The sequence below is a fragment of the Leucoraja erinacea genome, chromosome 31 (genome assembly GCF_028641065.1).
Source record: "Leucoraja erinacea ecotype New England chromosome 31, Leri_hhj_1, whole genome shotgun sequence".
Lineage (NCBI taxonomy): Eukaryota > Metazoa > Chordata > Chondrichthyes > Rajiformes > Rajidae > Leucoraja > Leucoraja erinaceus.
Genome location: NC_073407.1, coordinates 19,309,497 through 19,322,093, shown reverse-complemented (window position 1 = coordinate 19,322,093; position 12,597 = coordinate 19,309,497). Strand labels below are relative to the sequence as shown.

At 40.7% G+C, this 12,597-nt stretch overlaps 1 protein-coding gene across 3 annotated transcripts in view; it reads left to right on the top strand.

Moving 5' to 3' along the window:
- The window catches only part of prrc2b (proline-rich coiled-coil 2B), a 52,489-nt gene that overhangs the window by 2,469 nt on the left and 37,423 nt on the right, over positions 1–12,597 (top strand). For all 3 annotated transcript variants that reach the window (XR_008725985.1, XM_055660189.1, XM_055660188.1), the window contains exons 2-5: positions 8,138–8,316; positions 8,847–9,024; positions 10,726–10,822; positions 10,961–11,039. Coding sequence is in view for 2 of the 3 variants with exons in the window: in XM_055660189.1 (XP_055516164.1) it covers positions 8,199–8,316; positions 8,847–9,024; positions 10,726–10,822; positions 10,961–11,039 (472 nt within the window). In the remaining variant the exon portion in view is untranslated. The remainder of the gene's footprint in view (positions 1–8,137; positions 8,317–8,846; positions 9,025–10,725; positions 10,823–10,960; positions 11,040–12,597) is intronic.

Genomic DNA, 12,597 nt, shown 5'->3' with positions numbered 1-12,597 from the left:
TAGTCCTCCCATTTCAGGGCACCATAATGTTTGGGACACATGGCTTCACAGGTGTTTGTAATTGCTCAGGTGTGTTTACTTGCCTCCTCAATGCAGATATAACAGAGCTCTCAGCACCTAGTCTTTCCTCCAGTCATTCCATCACCTTTGGAGACTTTTATTGCTGTTTATCAACATGAGGACCAAAGTTGTGCCAATGAAAGTCAAAGAAGCCAGTATGAGACTGAGAAACAAGAATAAAACTGTCAGAGACATCAGCCAAACCTTAGTTTTACCAAAATCAACTGGAACATCATTAAGAAGAAAGAGAGCACTGGTGAGCTTACTTATCGCAAAGGGACTGGCAGGCCAAGGAAGACCTCCACAGCTGATAACAGAAGAATTCTCTCTGTAATAAAGAACCCCCTTCCCCCCCCCCCCAAACACCTGTCCAAAAGATCAGAAACACTCTTCAGGAGTCGGGTGTGGATTTGTCAATGACCACTATCTACAGAAGACTTCATGAACAGAAATACAGAGGCTACACTGCAAGATGCAAACCACTGGTTAGCCACAAAAATAGGATGGCCGGGTTACAGTTTGCCAAGAAGTACTTAAAAGAGCAACCACAGTTCTGGAAAAAAGGTCTTGTAGTGACGGCAAGAGCAAAGTATGGAGGAGAGAAGGAACTGCCCAAGACCCATAGCATACCACCAATGTGAAACACGGTGGCCTGGGCATGTGTGGCTGCTGAAGGTACTGGCTCACTTATCTTCATTGATGATACAACTGCTAATGTAGTAGCATAATGACATCTGAAGTGTATAGACACATCCTATCTTAAGTTCAAACAAATGCCTCAAAACTCATTGGCCGGAGATTCATTCTACAGCAAGACAATGATCCCAAACATACTGCTAAAGCAACAAATGAGTTTTTCAAAGCTAAATAACGGTCAATTCTTGAGTGGCCGTCAGTCACCTGATCTGAACCCAATTGAGCATGCCTTTTATATGCTGAAGAGAAAACTGAAGAGAACTAGCCCCCAAAACAAGCATAAGCTAAAGATGGCTGCAATACAAGCCTGGCAGAGCATCACCAGAGAAGACACCCAGCAACTGGTGATGTCCATGAATCGCAGACTTCAAGCAGTCATTACATGCAAAGGATATGCAACAAAATAGTAAACATGACTACTTTCATTTACATGTCATTGCTGTGTCCCAAACATGGTGCCCTGAAATTGGGGGGAGGAGTATGTTTAAACACTGCTGTAATTTATGTATGGTCAAACCAAAATGTATAAAAATGTCCTTTATTAAAATCTGACGATGTGCACTTTAACCACATGTGATTTTTTTTCTATTACAAATCCCAAATTGTGGAGTACAGAGGCAAATAAATAAATGATGGGCCTTTGTCCCAAACATTATGGAGGGCACTGTATCTGGTGGCAGTCTTATTTATTCTGTACTTTGGTGTATTTTTTACCCCTGGCCTAGTTGCCTCAGAGGACCATGCCTGATTACGGTCGTCGTTCGGAGTGTCAGCTTTATGTCTCTCAAACGTGTAGGGCATTAATGGTGGTACTTGGTTTGCCATCAACGCATTGTGGGTCATTGCATAGCTTTTATGAGTAGTGCAGAATTTGTGATAAAAGATTGAATGTGTTTATTTTCGCTTTTCAGCAAGGTGTTTATCTCATTCTGTGGTTGTTAGTGGGAGATATGCTTAGTTAGGAAAAGACGAGAGCTAAAAGGCAGAAAGCAGATATTTGCCTGATGGCTATTATTGTGAAATTGCTGGAATAGATTATTAAGGCACAGTTATAGGACATTTAAAAAATCACGACAACTATGTAAATCCAACATCATTTCATGCAAAGCATATTACGGTTGACAGTTTATTTTCTAAAATGTAATGCAAGGGGAAAACACACAATTAATGGCAGGACCCTCAACAGCATTGATGTACAGAGGGATCTTGGGGTCCAAGTCCACAACTCTGAAAATGGCAAAACGAGTAGATAGTGGTAGAGACGGAATATGGAATGTCGTCCTTCATAGGTTGGGGCATTGAGTATAAGAGTCAACATGTCATGATGCAGCTTTATAGGGCTTTGTTTAGGCCGCATGGACGTGCAATTCAGATCACCCCATTACAGAAATGACATGGAGGCTTTGGAAAGGGTGCAGAGAGCGTTCACTGGAATGATGCCTACATCAAGGGATATTAGCTACAGGGAGAGATTGGACAGACTTGTATTGTCTTCACTGGAACACGGAAGTTCCAGGGGACCTGCTAGAAGTATATAAAATGATGGGAGGCATAGATTGGGTAGAGTCAGAACCTTTATCCCAGGATGGAAAAATTAAATACCAGAGGGCATAGTTATGAGAGGGGCAAAGTTTAATGGAGATGTGCTGGGCAGTTTTTTTTTAATATCTTAGAGGATGGTGAATGCCTGGAATGTGCTGTGGGGGGTGGTGATTGGGGCAAGTATGATAGTGTAATCTAAGAAACGTGGACATGCAGAGAATGGAAGGACATGGATTATGTGCAGGCAGAAAAGAATTGGTCTTGGCATCTAGTTCGGCACAGGCATTGGGACAGCAGGACCGGTTTCTGTGCTGTACTATTCTATGTTAAAATATAGATAAATAAAGGGGGTCCTTTGTATTCTGTTTTGATTGCCAAAAGGTGATTAATAAGTTGTCACTTGATTTATGTTACTGCACAAGGTAAGACCTGGAACTTGCTGTCTAGTGGTGATGGAAACCGAGTCAATTGGGGATTTCCTAGAGCTAAGTAGGAAGGTGATTAAAAATGATTTAAATGACTACAAAGAAAGAGTGTGGGATTGGGACTGAGGGGAATGCTGTACAGAGAGCAGGTATAGCATTGGCAACCTCTTGTGCTCTATTCTGTGATTCTTGGTGGGAAATGATTCAGCTTGATCCAGCTTTAATTCTATCCTACACTTCCTCCACCAAAGGTTTGTCCTTTCCTTAGATTCAGATTCAACTTTAATTGTCATTGTCAGTGTACAGTACAGTACAGAGACAACGAAATGCAGTTAGCATCTCCCTGGAAGAGCGACATAGAGTATGATTTCAATAAATAAATCTATTTACATGCATACAGTCATAGACTTCTTTTTTTCCCGTGGGAGGAGTGTCCGGGGGGGGGGGGGGGGGGGGCAGTCACCGAGGTACATTGTTGAGTACAGTGACAGCCGCCGGGATGAAACTGTTCCTGGGCCTGCTGGTCCGACAACGGAGAGACCTGTAGCACCTCCCGGATGGTAGGAGGGTAAACAGTCCATGGTTGGGGTGAGAGCAGTCCTTTGTCTCTTCCTTAATTGAATTTCATTGTTTGGTGAGAAGTCTTTATCTCCCATGCCTATGAAATATTAGTCTTGGGGGAGGGGGGGAGCAGTTTTCTGAATGCCTGGCTGTCCCTTTCAATTTGCATTAACAAAAGTCTCTTTATTTTGTTGCTACTTGAGGGAGCCTGTTGTGCACCTTGCTGAACTCCAAGGTAAACCAAGGTCCGTGGAGCCCATTGTTCAGTTTATGTTTTTACTGTGATGCCCAAACCTATAGACCTCCACTGAAGCCAAGAACAGATGACAACTTGTCAACAATAGAGTGTAATCAACACTTCCAAGATCTTGGTGCTGCTCAGGCAGGCAACAGTCTGAAGATGCTATGTGACCGTTCCAGATCAGGGCCAGCAGATCAAATTAAATTCATGTTGAAGCACTAAAATGTGGCAGAGAAGTGCTTCTGGAGTGAATTCATAATGTCATCTCCCTTATCTTGGTGGAAGAGAACAACTTGTAGGTTTCATACCTGCTAATCGTGATTGCCTTCAGGAGCAGATAAACTTGATTGTCATAATTACATCGCAGCTATCTGCTGTGGGGAAAGTCATTGTAAGGATCCTCCTCAAAAGCCTTCTCCAAAGAACTCCTGTCAATGCCCAGCCAGGGATGCAGTGAGCATGATCTTCAGATCCAAATCTGGCCTTCCGTAGGAATTAATTATCATTCTATGTGCAGCAACGATCCTAAACATTGGGTCCACCACAGACCATGAACAAGAGAGGTTGTGTCATTGCCTCAATCCACTTCTCAACTCTCATTGTAATGCTACATGGCACGACTAACTTGTTTGCAGCGAGAATGGAGTTAATGTACAGAGTGAGCAAGAAATTGGTCAGCTGCCTGCCGCTCCCTTCTGAAGCGACAATTATTATTAACTTAATCATTATTATATGTCCATATATCTGGATTTGCCTCTTAATTTTAGTTTAAATTAGTTTATTATTGTCAGGCGTACAGAGATACAGTGAAGGCAGTCATCAGTTTATGTGCAAGCATTAAAAATGAAACAAAAATCTGCAAACATTGGAAATCTGGAACAGAGCATGTTGTTTATTCCTTCTGTTTTGCATCACCCTGTTTCCCACAGCATAAAACACTTGTTTTCCTCATTTTTCCAGTTCTAATGTCCTATAAGCACTCATAGATCAACATGGTGCTTATAGGATTTTCCATTCTGGTGAAGAAAAGTATATTTTGTAGACCACGGCCATGAAACTCAGCACCTAGCTGATGACTTACTGAATAGCAGTGGCACCTGCCCTCCTGTATGCTTTTGAGTCCTGGATAACCTACATTGAAGCACTAGACAAATACATCAATGCTGTCTCTGATAAATCCTCCAAATTGATCCTCTCGTTAGCCATTGGGCACTATTACTGAGGCTCAATTGTGTTGGACTTCACACTCAACTGCAAGTTACCCAGACAAGCACCGTAAGGTCTGAATGAAAATAAAGGTATTTTATTCTATCTATTCTATTCTATTCTAGCCCATGTCCTTCCAGGAAATAGATATTTTAGAGGACAGAGGACATTCAGAGAAAGACTGCAGTGCTAGTGCTGGGATCCAGACTTGAATATTCTTAACCTCCGAATATATTATGCCAGAACTGCTAACCTGACATTCCAAAGGAATGAAGTGTTCATATCAAAACTGCGTGTCAGACACTGGTTTGAAGCACTTTTCTGTGCTTTGGTGGTGAAGTTGAGACTCAAAATATCCATGTAGGAGAAACAGAAAACAAATTTGCTCTTCTTTCATGAAGGCTTACATAACTGTGACAAGTAAATGAAACAAAACTACATATAAAGGGGAATAAAAATCAACAATAATTTGCAACCTGCAAAGTGAGCGCTGATTGATTGTACCCTAGATAAACCAAATCAGGAACAATTTATGTTGGTTAAACCACTGCCCTCTGTACACATGTCCTTCAATGGAAACAAAAAAAGCCATTTAGATGAAATTGTGATTGATTTGTGGTTTTAGGTCTAACTGTTATGTTTTGAAGGATATTTAAATAGATTTTATAATGCAGCAGCTTTAAGTTCTGAACACCAGGGCCAAAATTTGATGCTGATAATGCCGGTATTATGAATGGCACCTTGTGTGTTTAGAATCGGCATTGGAGTCTGAACGCCGACTCCAATGTTGGAGTCTTGTTTTCTGCTTTGCTCACAAAGATTAGGCTGAATGATGTGTGTGTGTGTGTAGGAAGCAACAAATGGTTGAACGATATATCTTTGGAGCCTACTGACCTCCTTAATCATGTTCAGTCCTACCACCCTCTGGGAATCTATTAAAAGGCAAGCTCCAAATCATATGTTATTTATTGATTGTAAGTTTGCAAGGGTTTCCTTGTGCTTTGTTCCAAGAATGATTTATCCCCTAGTCATGATGGGAATCAAATGGCTTCAGTTTGCCTAGATTCCTTGGGATGCCTTGGGGATCAAATGCCTTGAGTTTAACTCTAATTTCAGAACAGATCTCCAAAAGTTGAATAATTTAGAGAGAGGCGCAATGAATGGGTAATCAGAAAGTGGTTAGTTTATCCTTTGCTGATTTCAACACTTAGTAGTGCTCAGAATAATTGGCTCAATCTTACTGACCTGGACTCTTAGAAATTCTTTGGTTTATGTGAACAATTTGTACAGAATTCTGGATTCTACGTAGGATATAAATGGTTGATGGGATGATGTGTGTAAACTTGCTTCTTGTTATTATCTGATTTGATCATTATTCATCCAATCTTGCCATGCAATACTTGTTTTACTGATGGATGTGTGCTTTTTCCTGATGGTAATGACCATGTCATAGAAGGTGTTAGCATGTAAATGGAATTATGGCAGTGGTTAAATAAACTATTTCTAGTTCCGGTGGTGATGCAATCCTATATAATCCATGGGTGAGAAGCAGTGCCATGGGCTGCTGCCTCATTATGATGTTGCCTGACTGCAGATTCTGAATGCATTTTACTCATTCATGGATGAGTATGTGCAAGCTCTACATTTCTTGTTTTCCCTTTAATCGTTGGAGAAGGTGGTGCTGATTCCTAATGCTGAACATCTTTTAGCTTACTTGACTTTTCAGGGGGCATTTAATAATCTCGTATTGCTGTGGGTTGAGAGATCAGGCTTGGCAAAGTTAATATGCAAGGTGGGATTTTATAAATATTTATTAGTTTTAATGGGCACAATTTCTGATACCAGCTTTTTAGTAAAGATTTCATTTCCTAAATTAAATTCCTCAGTGCTTTGATGAGAATTGTTGTGTTTCAATATTATTTGCCCAGGAATCAGGATTATAGTTTCCGTAAAATAATCGTTATTCGTGTGAACGGGTAAATTGATCTGTGTAACTTGATTGAATTGGCTTTTCCTCAACATTTCTCCATTCCTTTCCTGAACCTATTGATACTTTTATAGCGGACAGTTTCTCAGTCACCTTGGTAACCTCCACAAGTATTTTGTTCGCTGTCCAAACATAATGTTGGTGGGATCTAGTGGTCTCTGTGAGCCTAGAATAAGAGAATCTCCTGTTTACATATCCGGGATTAGGCAAACAATCAGGAGCTGGAATCGGCATTGGCCCAGATTATTTGCAGAATTTTCATATTTGTTCTATGATTTGAGCACTAAAGTGATACTCCTGATGCAACCTTAGTTATTCTGATGGTGTTAACGCAATGTGAACTGTTCACTGAATCTTTAACTGAATGACTGATGTCACTTGTAAACTTGACCATGTACAATGGCAGCTTCCTTTTTTCTGAAGAAATTAATGAGCCATGTTTGTTTCACCATTTTTTATAGTAACTCGCATATTACCACCTGTGTTAAATTTAGTTTACCAACTTATCCTGGTTTGCTTCGAGTGTATGAGCTCTAGGGTGGTGCTGCTTCAACACTTGTTTTTCAGAGAGGAGCATTGAAGGAACAAATAACACAGCTCAGATCTCAACCGTATACTTCACTGCTGCCATTTTAACTTTTAGAACTGTCAGTAAAGTCATTTGGTTCACTATAATTCTTTACAATTCTCAGGCAAACTGAATTTGATTCTAGGCAAATAGTTAGGGAAGGCAGTTTTGAGCTTTGTCTGCCCTGGGCACATGAGGTCAGAATGGAGGAAGTCTGAAGACTGCTGATCTTGCTTTGATCCTCTTGAACAGCTCGATTTCAAAGTGTTGATGGTGGGGGAATCTCATTGGGAATATGGGTGCAGAGTGACTCCATCCAAATTATTGCCCCAATTTATTACAACTTGGTATATGATGAATAGGGGATTTTGAATTCCTATTTAATTGTGGAATTAGTCCATTTGCTTCGTAATTCTATTTGCTGTTTCAGAGGAATAATGCAGTGTTTTTATTTTTACTGGGAGATAGTCTGAAACCCATTGGAAGGCAGCTGTTTATTACAAGAGATGATTAATATCAGTATGTGGCGTGTTCTGTTGTTTTGAAGTGATGGGCTGATATTACATGGGTGAGCAGTGTGCTGTCATATATTCCAACTGTAAGTGTTAGATCAAGTCCAGTTCACATCCATGATAAGTAATAGCTTCACCTTAAATCATGTCTTTAAGCTATCAATATATATTTACTATTTATAATGTCCTTGGAGTTATTATTGGATACAGATTCATTACTTTTTGAAAGAGCAATTGTAGTGTGATGTTTGAAAGCTTTTTCTTTAGAAACCATGAGAAAAGATCAAATTTCTGAATAAAATGTCTGTTTTTCCCTCCCCTTCCCCTGCACCCCCTCAGTCAGCGGCACGTTCTCAGCGGTGCTCAAAACAACCAGTGTACTCGATGACATTCCAGCGCAATGTCAGAGCGTTTGGGGCAAACTACCAAGGGGAAGGATGGAAAAGCAAAGTACTCCTCCCTCAGTCTGTTTGATAAATACAAGGGAAAGTCTCTAGAAACCCAGAAGCATTCAGGAGGTATGTAACAAGGAAGACATTCTATTGTCTATGGAGTTTACTAGTTTGTTTTTTTGTATTATTTTGGGAAATCCATTGATGTTTCTATTCTTGAATCCGTTTTTTTGTTTCTTGATGATAATGAGCCATATTGGATTATGGTTCAAATGGTTGCCCTAATTCTCTAATGTCCCATGAAAAAAACATTGCTGCCAAGGTGGTTCTGTTATTGTTTGTCCAGTGTAATGCATCGTGAAATGTCAGGTTTGAAGAGCATCCAATCTCCCTGAATTCTAAAGTAATGTTATCACTGGTAAACATCACAAGAGTTGATCTAATTGTGCAATGGAGAAATAAATGAAAAAGCAAGACATTTCTGAGGCAAGGAAGTGATGTTACACATGACTAAATTTTTCTGATTTTGATACTTTATTATTGTTTGTTGATGGGAGGTGTGCCATTTCTATTTACCCTCGAACTGAATGCTCTGGGAAGGCACCATCTTCTATTTTCCAGTACTCCCCTAAATTATTTTCTGTCTAATTTTACAGGTGTCCCTCGACATGGCTTGCAAAGTCTTGGTAAAGTGGCTGCTGCTCGGCGCATGCCGCCACCTGCAAATCTCCCCAGTTTGAAGGCTGAAAACAAAGGCAACGATCCAAACGTGACAATTGTACCAAAAGACGGAACAGGATGGGCAAGCAAACAGGAGCAGCCGGACCAAAAGAAGTAAGTTGCTTCTGGGTTGCTGATAGATCGTGAAATGTCAGGTTTGAAGAGCAGGCTGTATATCTGAGGTAGCCCCATTGTATGTTGGAAAATGCAGGTTCTACAGCCATATCCTATGCCAGTCATAACCTATGCAAGAATGTTTTTGTCTTGCATTGAGAAACTCTTTCATATCTCCCCCCCCAATCTCTCTTAACCTGTGGGCGCATTGGTGGGTCCCAGCCAGCAATTTCCTTGCCCAGGGTGGCAGATTCATCTTCTGTGTGTGGGGAATACTTAACCTAGCCGCCGCCATTACATGGCAAATGCAAACCTTCAGGACCTCTTGTCTGACAAATGTGAGGTGTTACGCTTTATGTCAGAGGAAAGTACAGTTAATAGCAGGACCTTTAACAGCATGGATGTACTGAGGATCTTAGGTCCATGTCCTATTCTCCCTGAATGTAGCAATGCAAGTAGATAGAGAGGTAAATAAGGCAAATGCTATGCTTGCCTTCATCATTCGAGCATTGGTATAAAATTCAAGAGGTCATGTAGCAGCTTTATAAAACTCTGCCAGGCCACATTTGGACTTTTGTGTGCAGTTCTGGTTGTCCCATTGCAGAAGGATGTAGAGACCTTGGAGAGGGTGCAGAGGTTTACCAGGATGCTGCCTTGATTAAAGGTATTAGCTATAAAGAAGGTTTGGACAAATTTGGATTGTTTTCTCTGGAGCATCGGAAGTCGAGGGGAGATGTGATGGAAGTCTATAAAATTATGGGAGGCATGGAGAGGGTAGGCAGGCAGAACCTTTTTCTCGGGGTGGAAATGTCAAAGCATTCCCCTTAAAGCATCGCTTTAAGGGGAAGGTTTAAAGGAGATGTGCGGGGCAAGCTTTTTTTTTTGTACAGAGTGGTAGGTGCCTGGAACACCATTAAAGGATGCTGATGGAAGTAGATGTGATAATGGTGTTTAAGAAGCATGTTAGGTAAGCACATGATTATGCAAAGAATGGATGGTTATGGATCATGTGCAGGCAGAAGGAATTAGAAGGTATAGGGAGACTCACTGGGTCTTTTTGGACTAAATTTAAAGCCTTCATCTGACATATGGCAATTTTGACACCACTTCGGTCTCATTGTACAGTGTGAAGATGGTGAAGAATGAGGCTTTAATTGGGGATAATTTTGAAATATACAGTTTAAAAAAATAAAAATTAATGGGCGTTGCTTAACAGAATGTATTGGTACATAAATTGGTACATAAATGAATAAAAATTCAGCTGCAGAAAGTTTTACCGTATTTATTTATTCATTCATAAGATGTAGATATTGCAAGGATGCTGGTATTTGTTGCCCATCTCTAATTTTCTTTTAACTGAGAGTCAACTACATTGGTAGCTGTGAAGTCAGATATAGAGCAGATTAGTTAATGATGGCTGATTCGGTTCCCTGAAAGACATGTAACCTATTTGTCATGTTGGGGAGCGCACATGTCTTGGTCAAGGGTCCTGAACTTTGGCTACAGGTCCAGTAGCTTTATTGTACCCACTGCTTTATTGTTCCCCTTCCTGCGCATTTGTCAAATCTAATCCATTGGTCCTTTGTTAGAGTATATGTTTTGAGAGGAGGGTATTTTGGCTCCACTGTTTAAACTTCTGAAGCATCCAGCGGGCGTGTGGCCTGGTGAGGTTTCTGACCGCGACTGTGTTGTGTTTTGTAGTACCAGAGTATCAGCAGCACCGCAGCCAGAGTCGCAGTCGCAGCCGGTTTCGCAGACGTCTGCCTCCAGTGTGGCAAAAACAGCTCCAGTCCAGGAGGTAAGACAAGTATCTGGCAAATATTTATGAAATGTTACGTGCGCCATCAGAATTCCGTTGCGAAAAGTATTGTTTTCTCTTTAGATGTTTGAACTGCTGGTTGACTGACTATAACATATTTTCCTCAATTAATACCAGAGCACAAATTCGGCACAAGGTGGAATAAAGTCATGGGCACAATTAAAAGCAAAGCCAGTAGGACCAGGGCCAGGAACTGGTGAGTTTTTTACCCTTCCAGATGTTGATATAGTCAACTTTTGTGTGTCAAGAGAATTTGTTTTGCAAGGTTGACTCTACCATCTTTTGGGATCAGTGTGTCACTGTCAAGGCAAGCATTTGATGTATGTGGCTAATTGTGCTCTAGAAGGTGGTGTGAGCTGCATTCTTGAGCTGTGTTCCATGGGGTGATGCATCCTATCGTGCTGTTTGACAGAGAGCTCCAGGATTTTAACCTAGTGATGGATAGGGATATATACCAAGTTGTTGGAGAGAGTGTGCAGGTGGTGTCCAAATCTGTCTGCTGAACGCTCTTTTTAGATATTAGAGGTAGGTGGTTGTGAGGTGCTTCCATAGATGCTTTAGCATAGATGCTTTAGTTTTTCTTGCATATGATACAAGCAGCAATTTTTGAACAGGGTGTCCCTTGAATTATCTCCACTCTTTAAAAGATCATGGCCGATCTGATTATAACCTCAGCTCCACTTCTTTGTAATTTAGGAGTCACCCGCATGGTGAATCACTTGCCACATATAGGATAAATTATTTAAGGATGGCTGTTTTCCTTCCTGAATAACATTAATGAATTTGTTGGGTTCCTCTTGAGCAGTTTTTTACCTTGTGTCCAAATCATTACCGGAACTTTACTGGATTTAATTAACATTTCTGAAGTGAGTGCTTTCACAAGCTCTGATTGCAGTCACCATATGAGGCACACAAGTCTCAGATCTTTAGATGCATAATTATTCCCCAGAACAATACAGTTGACTTATAAAGGAAGAAATGGTAGCAAGCAGGTTTTTATATTGAATACAAAATGATAAAATTGCTGCTCCAAAGGCGAATAAAGCACAGTAATAATTATATTGCTTATGCAGACATTATCTTCTCCCAAACTTGTCATCTCATATGGGCACATGTTTTAAGTACTGATTCAGCAGTCTGACTAACTGGAACTTGCCAGTAGTCCTGATAGCAATAGAATGTTAAGCGGGTTTGAGGAAAATATCAGGGAAACTGGCTTTCAGTCAAAAGCTCTGAAGGCGAGCTGTTACCACCTTAAGGCAAAGGACGAACTGACTGCAGCTTATGTTGAAATATCTGAGATTGACCCATAAACTCCCAAATTAAATCAATTTTCCTTTTCTTTGCTAAGTCTCCTGTTCATCAAACCCCTGCTTGACTATGTAAATTACCTGAAGGTACACAAAAATGCTGGAGAAACTCAGCGGGTGTAGCAGCATGTATAGAGCGAAGGAAATAGGCAACGTTTCGGGCCGAAACCCTTCTTCAGAAATTTACCTGTTCCCTTGTGCAATAAGTTAAAAAAAAAAGGTTTTCTTCACCCCTATCTGATCCCGGCAGCTACTTTTCCCTTGTATTCCTTTCCATGCCCTCTTATGCTCTTAATCAGCCACTGCAGCTTTTTGCCACTTTACTGTAATACAAACCGTTTTGTTTTAGTTCTGAAGCCATTTGCTCCAATTCAATAGCTATTGGTAGTCAACATTGCTCGGCAGAAAACTGACACTAAAAAGCAGGCATTTTTCATTATGTAA